This window comes from Macrobrachium nipponense, chromosome 30, assembly GCF_015104395.2.
Source record: "Macrobrachium nipponense isolate FS-2020 chromosome 30, ASM1510439v2, whole genome shotgun sequence".
In the NCBI taxonomy this organism is placed as follows: domain Eukaryota; kingdom Metazoa; phylum Arthropoda; class Malacostraca; order Decapoda; family Palaemonidae; genus Macrobrachium; species Macrobrachium nipponense.
Window position 1 is genome coordinate 24,095,496 of NC_087218.1, and position 21,628 is coordinate 24,117,123.

General features: G+C 36.5%; 1 protein-coding gene across 4 annotated transcripts in view; it reads right to left on the bottom strand.

The window, feature by feature from the left end:
• LOC135202375 (RNA-binding protein Musashi homolog Rbp6-like) overlaps positions 1-21,628 on the bottom strand; it is a 1,243,940-nt gene that overhangs the window by 11,918 nt on the left and 1,210,394 nt on the right. For 2 of the 4 annotated variants that reach the window (XM_064231737.1, XM_064231736.1), the window contains 4 exons: positions 12,149-12,259; positions 9,883-10,055; positions 9,353-9,572; positions 408-595 (listed from right to left, as the gene is read on the bottom strand). In XM_064231737.1, the coding sequence (XP_064087807.1) occupies positions 408-595; positions 9,353-9,572; positions 9,883-10,055; positions 12,149-12,259 (692 nt within the window). The remainder of the gene's footprint in view (positions 1-407; positions 596-9,352; positions 9,573-9,882; positions 10,056-12,148; positions 12,260-21,628) is intronic. The other 2 variants (XM_064231739.1, XM_064231738.1) reach the window with 1 other exon arrangement.

Consider the following 21,628-nt stretch of genomic DNA (forward strand, 5'->3'; position numbering starts at 1 on the left):
ATATATATACTATACATATATATATATATATATATATATATATATATATATATATATATATAATATACACACATATGTATACACACACACATATATATATATTTATATATATATAAATATATATAGATATATATATATATATTATATATATATATATATATATATCTATATATAAAGCTTTTTCTTCAAACACAGGGGCAAATGAGGATTTCAACCGAGTACTAGATTTCCATCCCTTACTCATCCTTCACTATCATTGGTGAAATTGTGTGATGGGCTTTCAAACAACTGAAATTTCCCTGTAGTTTATCTTTTCCTTGGTAACCAGTTTTTATTTGTTGATTTGAAGAAAGAACAAGCATTTAGAAAAAATCTATCACAAAAAATTCTGTCGCGAGATGACGTACCCTGTTGACGGCCACTGGGAAGGATGAGGGTTGTGGAGAGGCGGCCTGGACGTATCCTACAGCGGTATCCCCTGGGGCAGCAGAGAACACATCCATGGGACCCGGAGATCCTGCAGGACCAAAGCCCCTGTTAGTAGCTGTGGCTGGAGACGTAGGGGGGCCATATCCCTGGGGAAAGCTGTTCATTACTGAAACAAAAGAATGAAAGTACACATTTGAGATACATCAATCAGTTAGAAGGTATGAAAGTAGGCCTGCGTGTAGAGAGCGTGTGATATATGTATCATAATATATAGTAATATATATTATAATACTATATATATATATATATATATATATATATATATATATATATATTATATTATATATTATGCATACACACACACACACATATATATATATATTATAATATAATTTATATATACTTAAATGTATATATTATATTGTATATATGTAAGCGAATACCACAGGAAAATGATAGGCAAAAATCCAAGCGCTTTCGTCGTTACTTGAATTTCTGGTTATCTTTTTCCTGTGGTATTCGCTTATTTAATGAAGTCACGTGCATCTACTGTGATTTTTTAAGCATGTATATATATATATATATATATATATATATATATATATATATATATATATATATATATATATATAATACAATATAACGACAACAAAAAGAATTTAGGGAATAAGTCTGTTCGAGGTCTGTTATAGATTTTTTATAAGTTGGCTAGATACGCCTCACTTCATCAAAAAAGAGAGTCGAACCGAAAAAAAAATATATATCTCTCTATTTCGTTTAAGATACCGATACAAAACCTACACAAGATACGTTCTTTACACATTTTCTGGACAACTGATATCCATAAGTTTGCTTACTCAATAGAAAGTCTTATAGCAGTGTTATATATCCTACTACCAGAGCGCATTAGCATCCTGTTTCACTATTCATTACCTTTGGGGCACGACTGTGACAAAATTTCAGGTGGTAATGTAGGTGGCGGCCCTAATATATTCAAATATTGAAGTTTCATCTTTAAATGTTGTTTCCAAGCCCTAAATTTAGATTCAATCGGTTTTTATTGAATTATATGAATGTGACATCATTGATTTTTAAAATTCTGAAGGACTTTTAAGATTTTGTAGATTATGTGGAAGCTTATCAACAGGATCAATGAGAACATACCTAGTTCTGTAAGAAAATACACACTGAAAAGATAAAATAAATTATTTTTCCCGAATGAAATGCCGACATCGAATTGGAAAAAATCTCATAACGGTCAACACGACTAACGACATTAGGATAAATTCTAAATCTCTAAGACTTTGCTGACAGCAATTCTTTCCCTGTGCGTGGAAACAAAAGTCCCCATATGCTTCCTTCACCTCCTGAGGGGAAAATCCCTCTCGCCGTAAATACACACCCACCCCCTCCATTCCATTATCCCCGTTTACCCCACTCCCTACATCCTTTTAATTCCGAACCTGGCGAGCGAAGATCTGGAGTACCATCTAACAGGGACCCCCGAACAGAACTGAGCCAACCAATAGATGTTAGTGAATTGGATGGCATCGATAAATCGGCGAGAAATTATTTTATTGCCGCCCAATCCATGTCGTCTGTCGGGTAGCGATTCACAGGACTGAGCTATATGCTCGGATACATATACATCGTCATCCTCCTCCTACCCCCTCCCTTTCCACTATCAAACACCACCCCCCTCCCCTACCCCTTCTAACCTTCTCTTTCTTAATCGTGGTTAAGAGGTAAAAGGTAGAAATTTGGCTCACTGGTTTGTCTCCCATCATAGTTTTCCTTGATGTTGGGTTAACCACGGTTTTCTGATTTTTTTTTCTTTTTTTTTTTATTCTGACAAACTTGTTACTCTTGAGCGGTATCGACAAATGTCACCTGGAAGTAAATTGGCATATCTGACGTACAGACTAACGTGGAATAGAAAGGAAGCTTAAAGAAAATAGCTGGAAAAAGTAACAATTACAGGGAGTGTGTACTTACACAAGCATGCAAGCATCACCATCGCAATTATATTCGCAGGCTAAATCTACCCAATTAATTAAACTTGAAATATGCTTATGTACTGAAGTCAATTCATTCGATATTTTAATACTGGGATTTTTAAACCGAAGACTGTAATTATCACTGATTATTTTCATCTCGTTTATCGTTTCGTGTCCGTTTTGAAAAGCAGATGCTAACGGATAAACAACTCTGTTACACACCATACTCTGCATGGCTAGGCAGTCTTAGTGGGTCCTGATACTAGGCAGAAATGGCTTCGATATATCACTTGGCATAATCTAACGATTTAATATTCTGAAAACAGTCATGTAACTTCTATTTTCAATAAGGTCAAAGCGGCCACACCCTACCGATCTCAAGGATCGGGTTCGAATCCCCGCTCTGCCAACGAGGAATCAGTCGAATTTATTTCTGGTGCTAGAAATCCTTTTCTCGATGTGGTTCAGATCCCACAATAAGCTGTAGGACCCGTTGCTAAGTAACCAATTGGTTCCTAGCCACGTAAAAATGTCTAATCCTTCGGGTCAGCCCTAGGAGAGCTATTAACCAGCTCAGTGGTCGTCTGGTAAAACTGAGATATACTTAACTTTTCAAAGCGGCCACGATCTATACTGCATTCAGTTTTATTCCTTTTTTCACCATGCATAAGAAACGCTAAGTTCCCCGCCCGAATATGAGGATATTCAACTTAATTAAATGAAACCTGCACTAATTGATCGATTAAACGCTGTCAAGTACTGAAAAGGGTAGAATTTTCACAACCCTGCCAAGGAAACCGCTGGATACGCTACTGGTAAGAAACTATCATTTACTTTCTTCCGTCATTCATTTACTTTCTATAATCAATATTCTCAACAGAAAAATATGAACGAAAACCATGGCTGATAAATCACCACTAAAACATTACATTTAGTAAACACAAACGTATTACAGCACAAGATCTGCCCAAAAGAAAAACTCGTGTAGCTGAGGAAAATTCAAAAAGTTGACAAAAAACAATTTCCCATCTATTAGGATTACATTGCACCATCAAACGTTATCATTTCCCTGAGCAGATTTGTTTATGAGGGTCCCGCAAGATATAGTTACTTATAAATTCACTTGAGAACAGTGGCTTGCAAATATTTCTTGGGAGTTGAAATGCAGTTCGGATGTGTTTCAACTATTAATGATATACAATTAAATTGTTTAAACCATAAACGCCGAATTCTTGGCTTAGACTCAAGACTTCATTTGCAATTACCAATTCAGTCAGGGAATTTATTTGGACTGCCGCTAACAATCGCACTGTATTGTTTTGACTGATAATATTTATATACGTTGAAAGGTAATAAAACGGTTTTTTATTGGCATGAATAATTTTACCTCCAATAAATGAGAATACGCTGTAAAGCATCCTCCTTCCTGAGACCTATTTAGAATTGAACGGAAGATCGTTTGCACACGTATTGGTTGTCTGTCCACTAACGTTAATGAGTTTGTACACTGTTATTTTCATAGAATGACACCTAAATTGATAATGATACCCTTGCAAACATCAGTGTATTATAAAGTAGATACGAATATAAAAACCTTATGCAGGAAACTGCATTCTCTTGACATTGGTAATAGTAACCAATTACTAATACAATTTATGAACATTTACATATGGAGAAAATCTTCAAAATTACATCTGGTTTAAAAACTGAGGAAGCTCCCGTTTCCCCAATGCAATAGATATCTAAATCGTTGCTTTTTTTCTTCTTCTTAACCACTAGCAAGAAATTTGAATAACCGAGCCTTATGCCGCGCTGAGGCCTAAAAATATTCAAATAAATTTTGGAAGATTATCCAAGTACCACAGGGAGAAGGTAAAACATCAGGAGATGGGATGAGTCGCAAGTAGATCCTGCCTTCTGTCACGAGAGGGAGAGAATGAAAGCTAGAGAGAATCCCAAAACCCCATACTGACAACAGCAAAACCCAAAAACTCCGACTTGCCTTAACTAAACTTTAATTAGTGAAAGATCCTTGACCACCGACTTGCATAGAACAAATTCCAAGCCTACAGACTTGCCTGGAACAAATTCCAAGACTTCCCACTTGCCTAGAACAAATTCCAAGCCTACAGACTTGCCTGGAACAAATTCCAAGACTTCACACTTGCCTAGAACAAATTCCAAGCCTACTGACTTGACTGGAACAAATTCCAAGACTTTCGACATGCCTAGAACAAATTCCAAGCCTATCGACTTCCCTGGGACAAATTCCAAGACTTCCGAATTACCTGGAACAAATTCCAATTTTACCGACTTGCTTGGAACAAATTTCAAGGCTATCGACTTGTCTGGAACAAATTCCAAGAATTCTAACTTGCCTGAAACAAATTGCAAGACCACCGACTAGCCTGGAAAAAAATCCAAGACCACTGACTTACCTGGAACAAATTCCAAGGCCACTGACTAGCCTGGAAAAAATTCCAAGACCACCGACTTGCATGGAACAAATTCCAAGACTAACGACTTCCTGGAACAAATTCAAATATTACCGATTTGCTTGGAACAAATTCCAAGACCACTGACTAGCATGGAACAAATTCCAAAACTTATGACTTGCCTGGAACAAATTCCAAAACTTACGACTTGCTTAGAGTAAGATTATGGATTACCATTCTGACCAGAATATCCTCCAGAGCGTCATTCTATGAACATCAAGACCTTAGAAATATGAAGTTATTCGGGCCTTGATGTAAAAGTGCCAAACTTGACTCGCTTGAGACAAAATAGTAAGAGGGAATATTCCAGTACAAACCTATAAATTTCTGTAAATAATAAAAAAGAAAAAAAAACAAGACAAATTCCTAAAGCTATTACTTTCGCATTTCAAACAAACTTCAGACCATCAACAACTCCGAGAATCGCAACTTTTGCAAATATAAAATCCCCTTTCAGACTAAATAGGGACGGGGTAAGGTGGTGCGGGTGATTTGGGTGACATAATTACCTAATGAGCAGATGACTATGAGCTTAATCAAACAATCCAGTTTAATTAAAAGATACGGACGAAGCCCGATCAGCTTTGCGATGGCGGTTAGGTCTTCTCGGCCTCTAATAAATGAAATCGATCAGCTTCAAACATTCTTGAATTTCTTCGGCAGAAATGATAAACCCCGGTTTTAATTGCGCTCACTTCTGAAAATTTCATCGCACTCCGCAGTATCAAAAGGTCACCTATATAACATTTTACTAGGAGCTCGCTCTCTCTCTCTCTCTCTCTCTCTCTCTCTCTCTCTCTCTCTCTCTCTCTCTCTCTCTCTCTCTCACACAAAGGGAACATGCAGTTATCACAACCCTCTCTTTCCAGCCAGTAGTAGTTTCCACTAATTTGTTACATTCGACGACAAAACAATAACATAAACGATTTGGTACCTCGCAGCCTCAAAGAGAATCAGAGCTTCGACAATTAAATGGCCAAAATCTGAAACAATAACGAACTCTAATGCCTTTGCCTTCGTAGTAAATACTATATATTTCGTAAAAGAAAATGTCGCGTCACCGTAATTGGAGATACAGCTGTCCATTTTATCCAGATATGTAGCAGAACATAGAAAGCGATTTCACTCCCAAGACTATATTGATAACAGTTTAATTTGATCCTTAATATGCGTACTTTTTTTTGTCAGTGGGATATGAAAGAGATATGGATACACACTATACATACATGATATATATATATATATATATATATATATATATATATATATCTATATATATATATATATATAGATATACAGATATATATTATATACGTATATATATGTATATATACGTAAAAGTATATATATATTATATATATATTATTTATATTATATATATATATATATATATATATATATATATATTTGTGTGTGTGTGTGTATATATATATATATATATATATTATTATGTATAGTGTGTATCCAAATCTCTTTCATATCCCACTGACAAAAAAAATGTACGCATATTAAGGATCAAATTAAACTGTTATCAATATAGTCTTGGGAGTGAAATCGCTTTCTATGTTCTGCTACATATCTGGATAAAATGGACAGCTGTATCTCCAATTACGGTGACGCGACATTTTCTTTTACGAAATATATAGTATTTACTACGAAGGCAAAGGCATTAGAGTTCGTTGTTTCAGATTTTGGCCATTTAATATATATATATATATATATATATATATATATATACATATATATATATATATATATATATATATATATATTATATACATATATAAATATATATTATATACATACGTATATACATTATTATATATATATATATATATATATATATATATATATATATATATATATATTCATGCATATATATATACGTATATATATATACATTATATATATACATACATAAATACACAGACATACATTATATTATTATATATATATATATATATATATATATATATATATATATGTATATAATTGTTCTGTGCCCAAGTACAACTACTTGTAGAACCTTATTAAAACTGGATGGTATCTAGCGGAGTTACTTAAAAAAAAAGTTAGAAACTTTCAAGGACAACGATCCTCATTATTAAGTATCCAAGAAATGGCTGAAGAGTTGTTTTGTTTTAGATTTAACTGACCTTATGCCATCACGGGCTCTTGCTCATAAGGCAGCCCCTGGACCGCAGAGGTAGACTAGCTGTATTCTTATGTGTAGTGGCCTCTTGACCTTTTAGTTACTCTGCTTCTCCTGTTTGCGTTTCTTCTCTCTTGTGGAGTAAATATTTTCCTTGATATGCTGCCTTCGAATCCAAGAGAGAAGAAACTCACGTACACCTGACACCATAGGGAATATGAATATCTGGAACAACGTGCCGTGTGCAGAGAACGGTCAAGATCACGAGGGCGGAGCCACACAGGAGAAGTAGGGTCATTAAATGATCAAGAAGCCACCAGACTCGTATAAATACAGTTGGCTTACCTCTTCGGTTTTTACGGGCTGCTTAATCAATAACAACTCCTCTTCGGCCATTTCTTGGATAATTGATAATGGGAACTGGTTGTCCTTAAAAGCTTGTAACTTTTTTGAATAAATAACCAGGCTAGATCCCAACGATCCAGTCTTAATGAGGTCCTACATACATAAAATAAAATAAATATATATATAAATATATATTATATATATATATATATATATATATATATATAATATATATATATAGATATATATAGAAGAGAGAAGAGAGAGGTAGGAGAGAGAGAGAGAGGAGAGAGAGAGAGATAGAGAGAGAGAGAGAGAGGAGAGAGGAGAGAGAGAGGAGAAAATATATGAAATATAGATATATATATATCTATATCTATTATATATATATATATATATATATAGATATAGATCTATATATATATATATATATATATATATATAATATATAATATATATCATATATATATACTATATATATAGATATATAATAGGATAATAGATATATATATCTATATATATATTAATATATATATATATATATATATATATATATGAGAGAGAAGAGAGAGGAGAGAGGAGGAGAGAGAGAGATAGAGGAGAGGAGAGAGAGAGAGAGAATGTTGCCTAAGAACGGTGGATAATAAACCAAGAAACGAACCTTGTTTACTTAATTAAATCAATAAATGGAGTAACAAAGCATCAAGGGATACTCACCATCACTCGATGAATGCCAACTGAGAAATTCTACCTGAACGACATTTTATTAAGAAATTAATCGCTATCAGTTACCAAGTCAAAATTCCAACAATAAACAAATACAGTTATCAAAAACTGGCAACAGTTACTCTAAATCAGGCAGTTCACAGGTAATTTCAAAATTACTTTCTCATTCAAAGTCTACTTTACTACTGATACCAAACTACTCTCTCAAGCTTATGAAGAAAAAGTAGCACTTTACAAAGCAATTTACAAAAATATCACCCAGTTACTTCACAACAAAAGCATGAAAAATACGTATACTATCTTTAAATCACTGCTACTAATCTAAGCTCTATCAAAATGGTATAAAATTGCATGAAACATTAAACACTGGTTGATTCAGAATTTATTTACAAAAATAGGAAAAGCTTTCGGTATTTCAAAATCTACAAAATGGGATTAATAGTAAGAATTAATAATTATTAGTCGAGTACAAAATATAAATGATCGTAAATGGGTACCTGGTGTAGAAAATCAGAAAGTCACTTAAGAAAAAAAATGACTTTCAAGAGATCATACAGCCAACGACAGAACTGACCTCGAAAGCTCAGATTTTCATATCTGCATTTCAGGCACCAGCCTTTTTTTACTTTATTAACAAGTTAAGCATGATTGCTTAATTTCCATTCCATCATTTTGCATATCCCATGTCATTCACCCAATCAGTTTGTACGCCCTATTTTGAATTCTGATTTCAAATATTTTATAGAGACTTTTAATTGTTAATTAAAATTTTATTAATCTTGTTTACTTTAAACGTGTTGAAGAAAAGATATATATAGCCAGGTGTCGTAAATTCCACTCTCAAGATGGGCCATTTTACCTTACTCTTAGGGTAAACGTCCCCTTAAATGCTCTGACAGCAAAAAGTGGTCGCTAAGGGCTATATTTTCAAAGTACATAAAGTAAAAGAAGGCAACTAGGTACCGGCAGTTCTGCTGTCTGCAACATTACTCAACCCTTTCCCAATTAGGGGAGTAACATTGGAAAAAACGAAAGCATTCCAGTTAGTTAGCACAATACAAATGCATATCTACAAGAACAAGTAAAAAAATCCTCTTGCTCTGTAAAAAGACAAAACGACGATTAAGATCTGAAAATAACACGAAAATCTATGAATACGACTTTTGTAAACGATACGATACGAAGGGAGATCTAATTTGGGTATTTACCTGTAGTCCTGAGCATGGGCGAAGAATTGATGTGGTCGGCCCTTGTGTGGGGGGCAGGTGGTGCGGCGGCGGTGACCTGGATGGACTGCTGTGCCCTTTGGTCTCCGGCTGACCCGCTCATGGTGACCGCAGCCAAGGCACCGGAGTCGTAGTATGTGCCTGCCGCCGCCATGCGTTCAGCCTGCAGGTGGTAATGTAACATATCCTCGGTCACATCTCCCTGAAAACATTGATCAAAAGCTCTAAGGTGACGGCGTTACCTACCCCCGCCTCCTCTACTGCTTATTGTCATCAGCAACACCTTGGGCGTGGATGTGGATGTGGATGTGTATGTGTGTGCGACCGTTTCTTTGTGGTGTTCCTGTGTGTGTGTGTGTGTGTGTGTCCTTGTTCGTATTTGTACGCACGCGCATGAAAGCACGAGTGTGTGAGTGAGTGAGTTTGTCGAGTTTCCGAGTGTACAAGGTCAGTGAGTTCTCTGAGCTATGGGCAGCTGCAGGAATGAAAGGTTTCCGGGGCCATTTCCTTACCGTCAATGTGGGTGTGATGGGCGCTGTTGGGGTGAGGGTGGGGGTGGCTACGGCTCCGGAGTCATAATATGCAGCAGCTTTGAATCCGTCGGCGGGCGTAGGAGTCTGGGGGGACACACCTGTGATGGAGGCGCCCGTGGCTGAGGGGAAGTAGCCACACCCCGCTGGGAAACCTGTTGGCCACGAGGGGAGACAAGAGAGGTCATACAAGGTCGTGGTGGCTCGAGGAAGAAGGGAACTGGGGCCAAAGGGTTGAAAAGGAGGAAGTTAACGAAGTACAAAAATGCAAAGAAAAATTTGCTTCACACAAAAGAAGGAAATGAATAACAAAAATAGTCTCATTGATTTGAAAAGTTCAGAGTACCTTTACTCTTGAGCAGAAAGAGTTTTCTTGTGTATTATCGACAGAATGAAAATCATGTTGACAATGTATAATTTCTTCGGCAAAAAAAATTTTCCTCACAGGTAAAACCTGAACGTGTAATAAAATGCCATTGCTGTGCCCAAGAGTAAGATGATACGGGTATTAGTGACAAAAAATGTTAGTATTTGTTAGTGAAGCATTAAAGAATTTCGTATTTTCATTTTATAATATCACCAGGAAGAAAAAACTGAGTTCTAAAATATCTAATCCTCACTTTAGCCTGAGGATCATGCCAGCGGGAAAAATGTATAGACAGCTCTAAGGCTAAATGTCATTCTATGAGATTATTCTAAAAAGTGCTAGGAAAAAGTCAAAAAATTCTAGACTAAAAAGATTTTCCGCTAAGAACCTGAAAGAAGAACAGTTAGTATAGGCTAAGAGAGACACAGTTATTATATCTAATATTGCTCCGTGATCTAAAACACTATGATCATTATCTCACAATCGCAGGATTATGACAGCATCATCATCATCATCATCATCATGACTAAGGCTACATTCACCTAAATTAGTAGTAATAGTGATCTAACTATATTATCCTTCTAGACTGTTATCATTAAACAGGTAAGACATAAATGCTGATCAAACAGTGGCTGCTTCCTCTATAGATTCTATAACCTATAGAGACTAAAACTGTAGTAGAAGTAAACTAGAGTCTATGATCTAGAAGAATGGACTCTATGGGGGAGAGAGAGCGAGAGTGACAGAGACAGGGACAGACAGACAGAGCTCTTTCTTCTTTTCTTCATTCCACTTCTAGCAGGTTCTCTTCTGTTACCTCTATTCCCAGATCATTCGTTCTAGAGCATCTTCTAAGTGGACCTAAAGATGTAGTAGTGGTAGTAGTAGTAGTAGTGGTAGTAGGAGTAGTAGTAGACTCTTGATCTAAGTAAAATACTGAGATATAAGTTGTCTAAATCTAGCTTGGTCACAGGCCAGAGCACACACACACTGGACCAAGGCACCGTCTTCGCCAGTACTTACTTCACAAGGGGGTTACATCCGGGGATCAGCTCCTCTTCAATACATATGTATCTTTTTATATACTGTATATTTCTCTTTTTTTTTCATACATAGTTTACGCTATTCAGGACATTCATAATACCCCCTTTGGACTGGTTTCCTAGATAAAATCATAAAAGGTTTCCTACAGAGTGACTAACACACAACAACAAACAAAGTTAAAAAAGGAAATGGAACACTAGAAAAGTGGACAACTGAATTTGAAGAGATGTTCAGTTCACACTGCAATAAAATCATTTCGGATACCGGTTTATATACTCAAAGAGGAAAAATAACACACTACCTAGAAAGAAACAGAACACAAAAGATAAAAGGTTCAAATGAAAATTCAACCAAATCAAAGTCTACTGCTCTACTTACAAAGATCTAAATTGGTTTCATTTTTTTGTTCTTTTTTGTGGGGGGAGGAAAGGGGGGTATTACGTGCATGAACCTTTGGCATGGTAAATGGCGACCCATTCATTTTATGCTTCATTTTTATGATTATTGTTATTATTTTGATTATCATGAATGACTGATTCGTGAGGTAGTACCCATGAATTGTGAAGAAAATATCACTACTAAAATTAGAAAGAAAAATGAAAACCCTGTAGGGGTCCCATTGGTAAAAGCTCAAAAAAACTATTAATAAATATTAAAAGCTACAGCAACTCCTACAGTCGAAGACTTCTGGTTAATATAAACTTAATTCCTTTTATACTTTTTTTAATTTTTAAACTGGGGAATACAAACTGGTTACAATATGCAGCATTCGCTAAAAAAATAAAAAATAAAATAAGAACCAAAATGTATGACAAATGTATGAGAGGAGAGTCTTACCGGGAGCCAACACATGGACGGTGCGAATATGGGGAACCGTATTGGAGGTACACGTGATTGGCTTGCCTGGCCCATGATTCTCATTTCTTATCGGAATGGCAGCCGTCAGCCCTATAACCACAGAAAACGTGGTCAGCGGTCGTCAGCTTTGGCAGTTAGCAAGGGGTCAGCATCAACAATTTTTAAGTATAATTTCACTGAACGCAACTTTTTTTTTTTTGTTACCATCACTTTAAAACTGGAAGTCTCCTTAGATGATGTAAGGTTGGAGGGTATGTTGGCTAATTCATATAGCAGTGGGGAGGGGCAATACTACTTGAGATTGGCCACGGCAGCAATCTCAATCTCAGGCCATGCTCCAGAGATCACAGGGGTCAACTTAGGCCACGTAGTTTATATTTATTATTTTTCTTTTTCTTTTTTTTATTTTTTACGTTATTCGCCTTACAATGATTCTCCGGTTTACGTTCTTTTTTTCACTGCGGCATCGGTAAGATAAAACTATGATTTAAACTTGGCAAACTCTCTCCATGCTGGCTGACCAAAAAACCACAACGAAGCGACGGAGTGTACAAAAAGGAAAAAAAATGTCTGCCATCAGAACGTTCGTCCGTCTACTGAAAATAGGAGTCGCCCAAAAAAAAAATATATCAGCGCAGTCGCCCAAAAAATATGGAGAAACGTTTTGTAAAACATATAGGAAAACTGAACACACACACAAAAAAAAAAGGAAAAAACCAAAACAAAAAAACCTGGAAGAACAGAGAACACTATGCCTACTCGGCTAAACATTTGGTAGTTATAAAAATCTACAAATGCTGTTAGCGGTTTGTAATACATAAAAAAGATGAAATATAAATTTAAAAAATGTGAGTAGCTACTTTCCTAAAAAACACCAGAGCTATCATAGAACACATCAAGGTTCTGAAATCCGTACACTTGGTAAAGATAGACATGATCTCTTGTTAAATGTTACCATTAAATTGATCGTAAGTTGAACTCTAATACAGCAATGAAAGCAATGCAACGTATTTCTCGGAATAAAAATCATTTCAAAATCAAACACTTCGATCGACATGAAATAGAAAATGAAGTAGAAATAGATAGTATCATTATTATTATAAGAATTATGTAACTTTATTCTAAAACCAATAACCTAAGATTGTTTTTGAGGGGGGAGAGTACTAAAAACGGTCTTACGAACTGCCTCCCTAAAGCTGAGAACCGCTGATCAGGTCACATTATGTATATGAAAAAAAGGACAAATAAAAAAAACAAGACTAGAAACTGCACATAGAATGACGTCACATCGTCTTGAAATAGCAAGCAAATAAAAAAAATTCTTCGATCTGACTTTACAATATTTCACATTGTGTACAATAGATATATGGGCTTTTTTTGAAGGGGAGGGGAGGGGAGGGGGAGGGAGGGAGGGGTTGCTACGATACAGCCTTGATAAAATGGATCGTCTATGATAATCAATAATGATAATAGCAAATGGCAAAAAAGCAGATTTTTTTAAAGGGGGGTTGGAGGAAAAATCAGGAGGAAGAGGAAATAAAAGGATTTAGACGCTAACATATCCAGAGATATCATATCATTATCAACCATTATTTCCAAAAAAAAATGTTTTTGAAAAAATTATAAAAAATAAGACAAGAGCTGTTAAGTAAACACAATTCAGAGATACAGTACCAGGCGTTTACAGCAAACACTTCTACCAAATTACGTTAAATCCCAGGAAAGTTTCTACTTTTAATAACAATAAATGTGAAAGAGTAATGAAAAGAACTAATACGCGCCTACAACCTATTCACCGCCTCACTAGATAGAAACACATGGAAAGACACTATTGATACGAAAGAGTCTTCTCTCTAAAGCTAAAAGTTTGCTAAGTGGCTAAAACATTGGGTCAACCTTTTTACTCATGCCTCTGGTCACATGCATGCTTAGCGTGTCTTATCTAGAAACACTCTAGAATGAAGTATTGGCAAGAAAACTAGAAGGAAATAGAAGATTTTAAAAATGTTCACCATTATATTTATTGTACATACATACATCATTTAAATGACTCGTATTTATTATTATCATTTTAGGTGGTAGCACTTAATGTTTAGGCATACATATCAAAACGCATCTCTGATGGTGATACATTCAGCATCATGGCAAGGATTATAGAGCACAGCCAGTACACACCATCAGTGGGTTCACGCAAAAAATAATAAATTAAGTAAATAAATCAAGAGGATACATTCCACATTATTTAATATTCAAAAGTCAAATAAAAAAAAAGTGGGAAATAATCATAATAATTCTACATCGCCGAGTTTTGTCTCGTTCTAAAATAAAAAAAAAAAGTGCCATCCCAGTCAGCCCAACAATAGAGACCATCACGTGTCATCAACACGGCTCCCGTATTGATGGCAAAAAAAAAAACGAAAAAAAAAGAAAAAGACCAAAATTCCTTCGGCTCACTCCTCATTCATTTATAGTCGCCTCGGCCATCTTCGTTCTGAGTCTTTCCCCCTTCGCGAAGAAGGAAAAAAAAAGGAGAGTGAGAGAGAGACTGATGAGAGAATATGGCTGGAGTGAGGCAGAGAGTGAGAATGGAGGAGAGAGCAGAGGCGGAACAGGTTGAGGAGTGATGTTCTCTCTTATCTCTCTTTTTTTTTATATTAATGGATAATAAATTGATCCGTAGAAGTTAAGAATTATCATCATTTAAGGCGGGCTGAGAAGCAAAATATAAACTAAAAGGAAAAAAAATCATCATCCCTAGCACAAACACTTCCCTGCGGGAACCACTTCTCCAGCAGAAGCCTACCCCCGCCCCCCCAAAAGAAGTCCTGTTCATTTTTTTCCCCTAATCAAAGTCACTCACTCACCTTAAGACGAGCAAAGAAAGATTATATTGTCTGAATTTCACTGTCTTAGGAGCAGTGTCTAATGAATTAAAATCTTCCGAAAAGGAAGCTTTTTCATAATCAAATGCAATGCGACTTTCATTGGGACTTAAAAAACAAGGGACGATTGACATAATGGTTCATTTTTCCATTAAGGGGGGAAGTAGTGTGGCTGGGGGACTGTGGTGTACCTCAGGGAAGAGTACTGAAAACCAATTTTTTTTTTTTTTTTTTTTTTTAATAGACGTCCGAGTACGGACACCTGGATTACAAGTAGAAAATTACAATTATGATATGCGTAAACTGAAGGGGAAACACAGAATGATGATAAATAACAGAAATGCATGCCTTAAGAGTGGAAGTTATTCAACATAGTACATCATAATTATTTTGTGCAAAATATATATATATATGTATATATATGTATAAAGGAAAAATGTGTTTTATTTCCAAGTATATATAACTACTAGTTGGAAATACCCTTTTTCTTGACGTTTTTTCCAAAACCAAATATATATATATAGAGAGAGAGTGTTCTTATTGTTTAAAGAGTTCTTTTGTGCAATATACTTTCAAATCGGTCACGTTCATGAAGCACCGCATCCATCATTTGGGTACTGCAAAAAACGACACACTTGAAATGCCGCGGGCTCTCTCTCTCGAACAACGCTACAAATTCTGCAACCCCAGAGAGGTGCAGCAAGTCGGTGCGCCTGCGAATGCAATTGCAGTTGCAGCTCTCAAGCTTAGGATCTAATTGAAAGTATTACTGAACATTTTTGTTTCACATTATTGCAACTCGATCGAGGCTATGGAGCCTTTGGGGGTGATTCCTTAGAAAAATAAGTAAATGAATAAATATAAATAAATAAGAATAATCATAATGAAAGCAAAAGTGGAGACATCACACACATCCATGAAAAAACAGGGGATTTTTTTTTCAGTCACTGATCTAGTTTTAACGGAATTGTTTTCCTGCATATTTTGAAGCGAGAGAGGGAGGTAAAGAAAAAGAAAATAAGGCCAAGGTGGGTATATGGAACCTGAAAAGCTAATTCTGTATGTCCTGACTGGTTATCAAAAATGTCTTATACAGTACAGACGAAGCCCTGTCAAAAAGTTTATTAGAAAAAAAAAAAAAAAAAAAATCAAACTCGAGGCCAGGTTGTTCATCGAAGCAACCTCAAAACCTTAGGTTTTAGGAGGGCTGAAGGAATAGCGGGTATTTGAGTTGACTCGGCAAATGTATGCGTCTTTTTCATAAGAATAAATAAAAAAAAATGGTAACATAGAACTAAAAGGAAAGCGAGAGAAAATGTAAGCAACAGTTCTTGCAAGAATAAAAATCTCCGCGACAGAAAAGTCAAAAGTCTTCAGATTTTTTCCCCACGAAAAAAAAAAGAAGCCTCCTGAAGGCGAAGAAGGCGAACACACCCCTAGTACTCTCAGGCCCTCGACCTTTTGTGTCTTCTGGACTACTTTATAAAAACTCTTTAAATGCATACTCACATAACTCACCAATTCAACAAGTATATATATATAAGATATATTTATCCAAATAGTAAACAGCGTACTATAACATATCTGAAGTGGATTTATTTACATAATATTCACGCATATGACAATACAAATCAAGTGTGCAAACTTCGAGTGAGGCTCTAAACCTAAAAAAAAAATGTGTTCGAAGACCTTAGCTTAAACCAAATGTTATTGATTTGACTCAGTTAAATTTGTTTTCATCTATGAACACCTAGTATATTCCTGAACTCAAAATGAATAAATAAATAAATAAATAAAACAAAATCTACCACAACCTGTCCCTGATTTTTCAGGAGCTTTATCGCCTCCTGGATGCAAGAAAACGACAAATGAAACGACCCCCCACACAAAAAAAAAAAAGAAAAAAAAAAAAATTGAAATACGGAGCGACATGCTATATAATGTGATAATACTAAGTGGCCCGCAACCACTTCTTTGACTAGACGACAAATGAGTGTTCATGGAAGTTAATAATTATCGCAGTTGCATAGTTAAAAAAGTGACGGAATTGGCACTCAATTGTACTCCTCCCTTGTCTCGATTACTTGTTCGTTACTTTTGTTTTCATATATTTTTAAGAATCCTGGTCAATGAAAGCTGCACAATACGATAAAACTCAATTACTAGCAGTTCGATAATGAATCGTCATTCAACGTTATCTGCAATACCAGCGCAGCATCTCGATTGCCGAGCTGCAGCCTTCATTTTTGAGTATGTGCTGAAGTTTTGTTTGTTTGTTTGTTTGTTAGTTTTCGTTCGACTCACTTAGAGACGATTTGAAGGTCAAGCTCACGAGAGAGGGTCAGCGCATCCCTACTTCTTACTAGGCCTACAATTGTCGAGAAACTATTTAGCATGAGAATCGTAGCCAATGACTGGCCTCGTGACTATGTATATCTTCATCTATGTATCGCCTAATGACCTAAGGAACCGTAATCCCTAGAGGAGGTTAAAGGCTAAAAACCGGGGATTTCTTGATTCGTTTTGAAATGGCCTAGTACATTCTGACTCTAGAATGACCGCGTATATCTGAGAGACAAACAAGGGAACTAGTTGAATGGACTAGTTTTGCCCTGGGAACTTCGTATTATTCTAAGATATATCTTGGCCATGCGCCCATCCCTGTGCCAAAACAAAAAAAATCATAATTGAAAAAGGTACTGTATAGTCCATTACCACAATTCATTAATAGTTACTGATATTATTTAAGCATTTCTTTTTAAGACTACAAATTTTAGCTAAGAAACATCCTAAGGCCGTCTAAAAGCGACACGGGCAGCGAGCTTAGCTTTGGTCAGCGCAATGGTCTCTCAAGGAGAAGGTTCTCGAGAGACTTTCTACTACAGTCAAGTCAACTACTACAAGTTAAGAGCGGAAGCCTTTCCTAAACTACTACCATTAACAGATAATAGGTTAGTATTGACAGGAGGAGAAATCATTCCGAAAGTCTTTCTATATCTACGGTCAGTGTCAGAAGTCCTTATTTAGATATTGACATGATTTTTATTGACTTATTCCAAGGATTTGACATTCTTTCTCTGCTATATGAGGGAGGGGGAGGAGGGGACCTGCGCTTCCGACGGAAGGACAGAGTCAAAATCAAAACGCTGCAAACTCAAAAATGGAAAAAAATGTCTAAGCTCTATTCAAAATCAAGAAATTCATTCTTAAAATTCCACTAGCAAAGCCAGTCATTAGGTAACGTTTATAAATTATGATATTTTTGCCCATTTCTAGTTTAAGGTGGAAGGATGACCATTAATAGAGAATTGCCTTTCTAACCGATTCTCGAATCTTCATCTTTTTTTTAAGAGAAAAAAAAAAACCTACGTGATGGTGTTCGATACGGTCAGCACCTTCCCAAAACAAATCTCAATTGACCAATCAAAACCCGTCAAAAAGAAGGAAGGCTAATGGACAATCAGGAGTTCTCTGACTGGACAAAAAAAGATCGGAGGTCCTGACCGAAAGAACACCACCTCTAGAGCGCGGATGGAGCGACTATTTGTTAAAAGTGGTTTAATACGCACACAAAATATGGAATGATTTGATCGGTTAACCATTTCGTTTCTTGAAGAGACAACTTCCGAACTAAGACAGAATGATACGGAAATGCAATAAAAATGACGAAATGAATAGCAAAACGATCGTTAATCTCTCGTGTGTGTTCTACAGTGTTGTACTATTATCACTTGAGGAGTTGATGAAATCTAGTAGTATCGACGGTTCCTCTACGAATTCCTTAAAATTGAAAGAATCTTCAATTATGACAGACATCACATTCAACTTAAATGCGAAGGATGGAATTGAGCGCTAACGAAGTCAACGACACTCACTGAACTATATCACAAAAATCAATTATATTCTTTTTTATTCTTCTGGTTGAAAAAACCCGAAGGCATAGGCTTAAAAAAATATATTCCACTAAAGCTTCCCTAGAACCCCAAATTCCCCCAACAAATATATTGGCAATTGATAAAATGTGCGTGAGGGCGTCCTTCGCAGACAGTGGTGTCTTCTTATCCTTTAAACTCCTTCCGCCTCCACCATATTTACTAAAGGATAAACATAAATGACCTTCCCCACACAGAGTCTGCTTCTGAAGGTCATCCAGTCCCTTCCAGTTTCAACGTTTCGTTTCTTATGTTCATGTTCATGAGAAAAAAAAGAATGCTATGTCAGGCCTTCCTCTTCATTGCACTAATGTGTGCATACTTATTTACATATAAGCAAAGTGTAAGAAGAGTGTAAATACATAACTAACTACGAAAATGACGCTCTGGTTGAGCGATGCTAACCATTTTACGAGGCAGTTTTTTTTCACCCCTGTTCAACCAGACTGCTAACTTTCGTCTTCAGTGTCTGCCTATATCATTATTTGCTATTTTGCTGCTACGTTTGCTATCCTCTCTGTCATGCTGTTTGTACTGCGTACAGTCACCGCTGTCTAAACTAATTATTCTTGGTGTTCTAATGCCAGCCTAATGTTATTAAAGTACCGTGGCTAAAGAAGTTGGAAGTAAATTCACCTAAGTGAAATTGAGTCACTTACCAGGTAGTGATGGCTGTTCGGAGATGACACACACTGTTTAGAAATCAGTGTTGTAGATAAAATTCTATCAGTCCCTAACTTCAGACGGCTCAGTGGCGTTGCATTCATTCCGACAAAATAATTAAATAATCCGTGAACTTCTCACACCTGGCTTATTCTGTAAGATAATTAATATAACTATTCCTATGCGTATCTAAAGCTGGATAAATAGGAATGCTATCCTTAATAATAAGTTCCTTTAGTGCTTGGGAACTAAGAAAGCCTGACACTGATATGATTATTTTGTATCTTGAATTACTATTAAACCTCTCTACTAAAATATCACCTTCAAACGGCGACTGTAGCAGTGCCTTCTGCCTGTTCCCAGTCCTGTTTGTAATCAGCTTTACGGAGACAGTTTTTACCTGCTAGTACATGGCACCCTGAAGCCCAAAAGTTGTTTGGCGAATGTGCCTGTGTTGAATGGAGATAACCCAATTCCTTCCCACACCCTTTCCTTTGAGATTTCCCACGGCTTTCATGCGTATTCAACGGCTAATTCAACCTGGCCTCTCTCCCGATGTTTGCAAAGCAAACACTGGTCTCCCATCTATCACTACAACACCGAAATCTAATGAATGTTATATCAAAACTGCAACCACTCATTAACTTAAGACATTCATGACGGCGACAGTCGACATACGCCCCAAGCACAACCAAGACACTCGAATTGATGAAATATTTTTCTTACAATAAAATATGGTAAGGTTGGAAACGAGCAAAAGACCAAGTGAATAGATGGGCATTTTGTAAAAAAAAAAAAAAAAAAATCCAGATGTAAAAACTGCCACCAAACTAAGTAAAAGTTCGGTATTTATGTTAAATCAACAACAAAACGTGTGTCTTGATCATCTGGCTTTTGTAAGATGTCCACTGAAAGTGGATAATATTCAACCACAACCACTAAGAGCTCGCCTTGATGATAAAATACATATGTATGTCCAGCTGGTACCTAAACTATACGCACACCAGTCCTATGAGATGACAGCGACAACCTAAGGTCATTTCTCCTCACATAGAAAAAACAGCAAACAATCGTGTGTCTTTATATTACTGGACGATTCCTTCAATACCAACGGCCTCTCGAGGGCAAATGAAAATCACAGACATTGTAAATCAATGAGACATTGCATCAAAAAATTCCAACGGGGACTCATTTTGAATACGCGAGGCATGACGGAGTTCACCACTCAATTCTAGCAAACAAGACCCTCCCGAGGCAATAGGCTGGTAGGGTAGAATTCGGAGGCCTACACCAGACCTCCTACTCTTACTCTCTTTTCACGCTTTCCCAAACTCGGGGCAATTCTGCGTGCTGGCAAGAGGCCAGTCTAATTTTAACCAACCACCCAACCTTGAAGAACCAAACACAAAACAGTGCTGGTTCTAACCAAAAGCTATTTCCAAAGAAACTCCTGGTTTTTTTTTTCTTCTTCTTCTTTCCTTCCGAGAGCTTTCGTTAACATCCCAGCGCCAATCATGAATAAAATAATTACATACTCGATGAGCCGAGAAAGGCCACTTTGCAGTTACGTGTTAAGTACAGTCTTCCCCCAGAGCGGAGATATACTTAAGGCTCACCCACTCCTTCATATAGCTAAGGTTTATCATTTGGAGATGAAAGGTGCTGCAGCGAACTCGCCACACATTAACAAAAGGGACTGGATGGACCGAGAAAGATGGGATGGTTTCAGGTTCTCTTTTCTTCTTTATTTTTGCCCATAAAATCGTTACAAGATCAAGTTATTGCACACTGCCACCCCTGGCACAGCTATGCCTCTTATTAGAGGTTTAAGACGCTCGATGCTCCCGAGCGAAGTACCTATGGACTATGGAGGCGAGGACAGAATAAATACGTGTATAGAAAAAATGATCGATCCCGCTTCTCTCCTGTCTGAATCCCTACCCTTTATGTCATCTAAGAATGAAAATATTACATATTCCCTT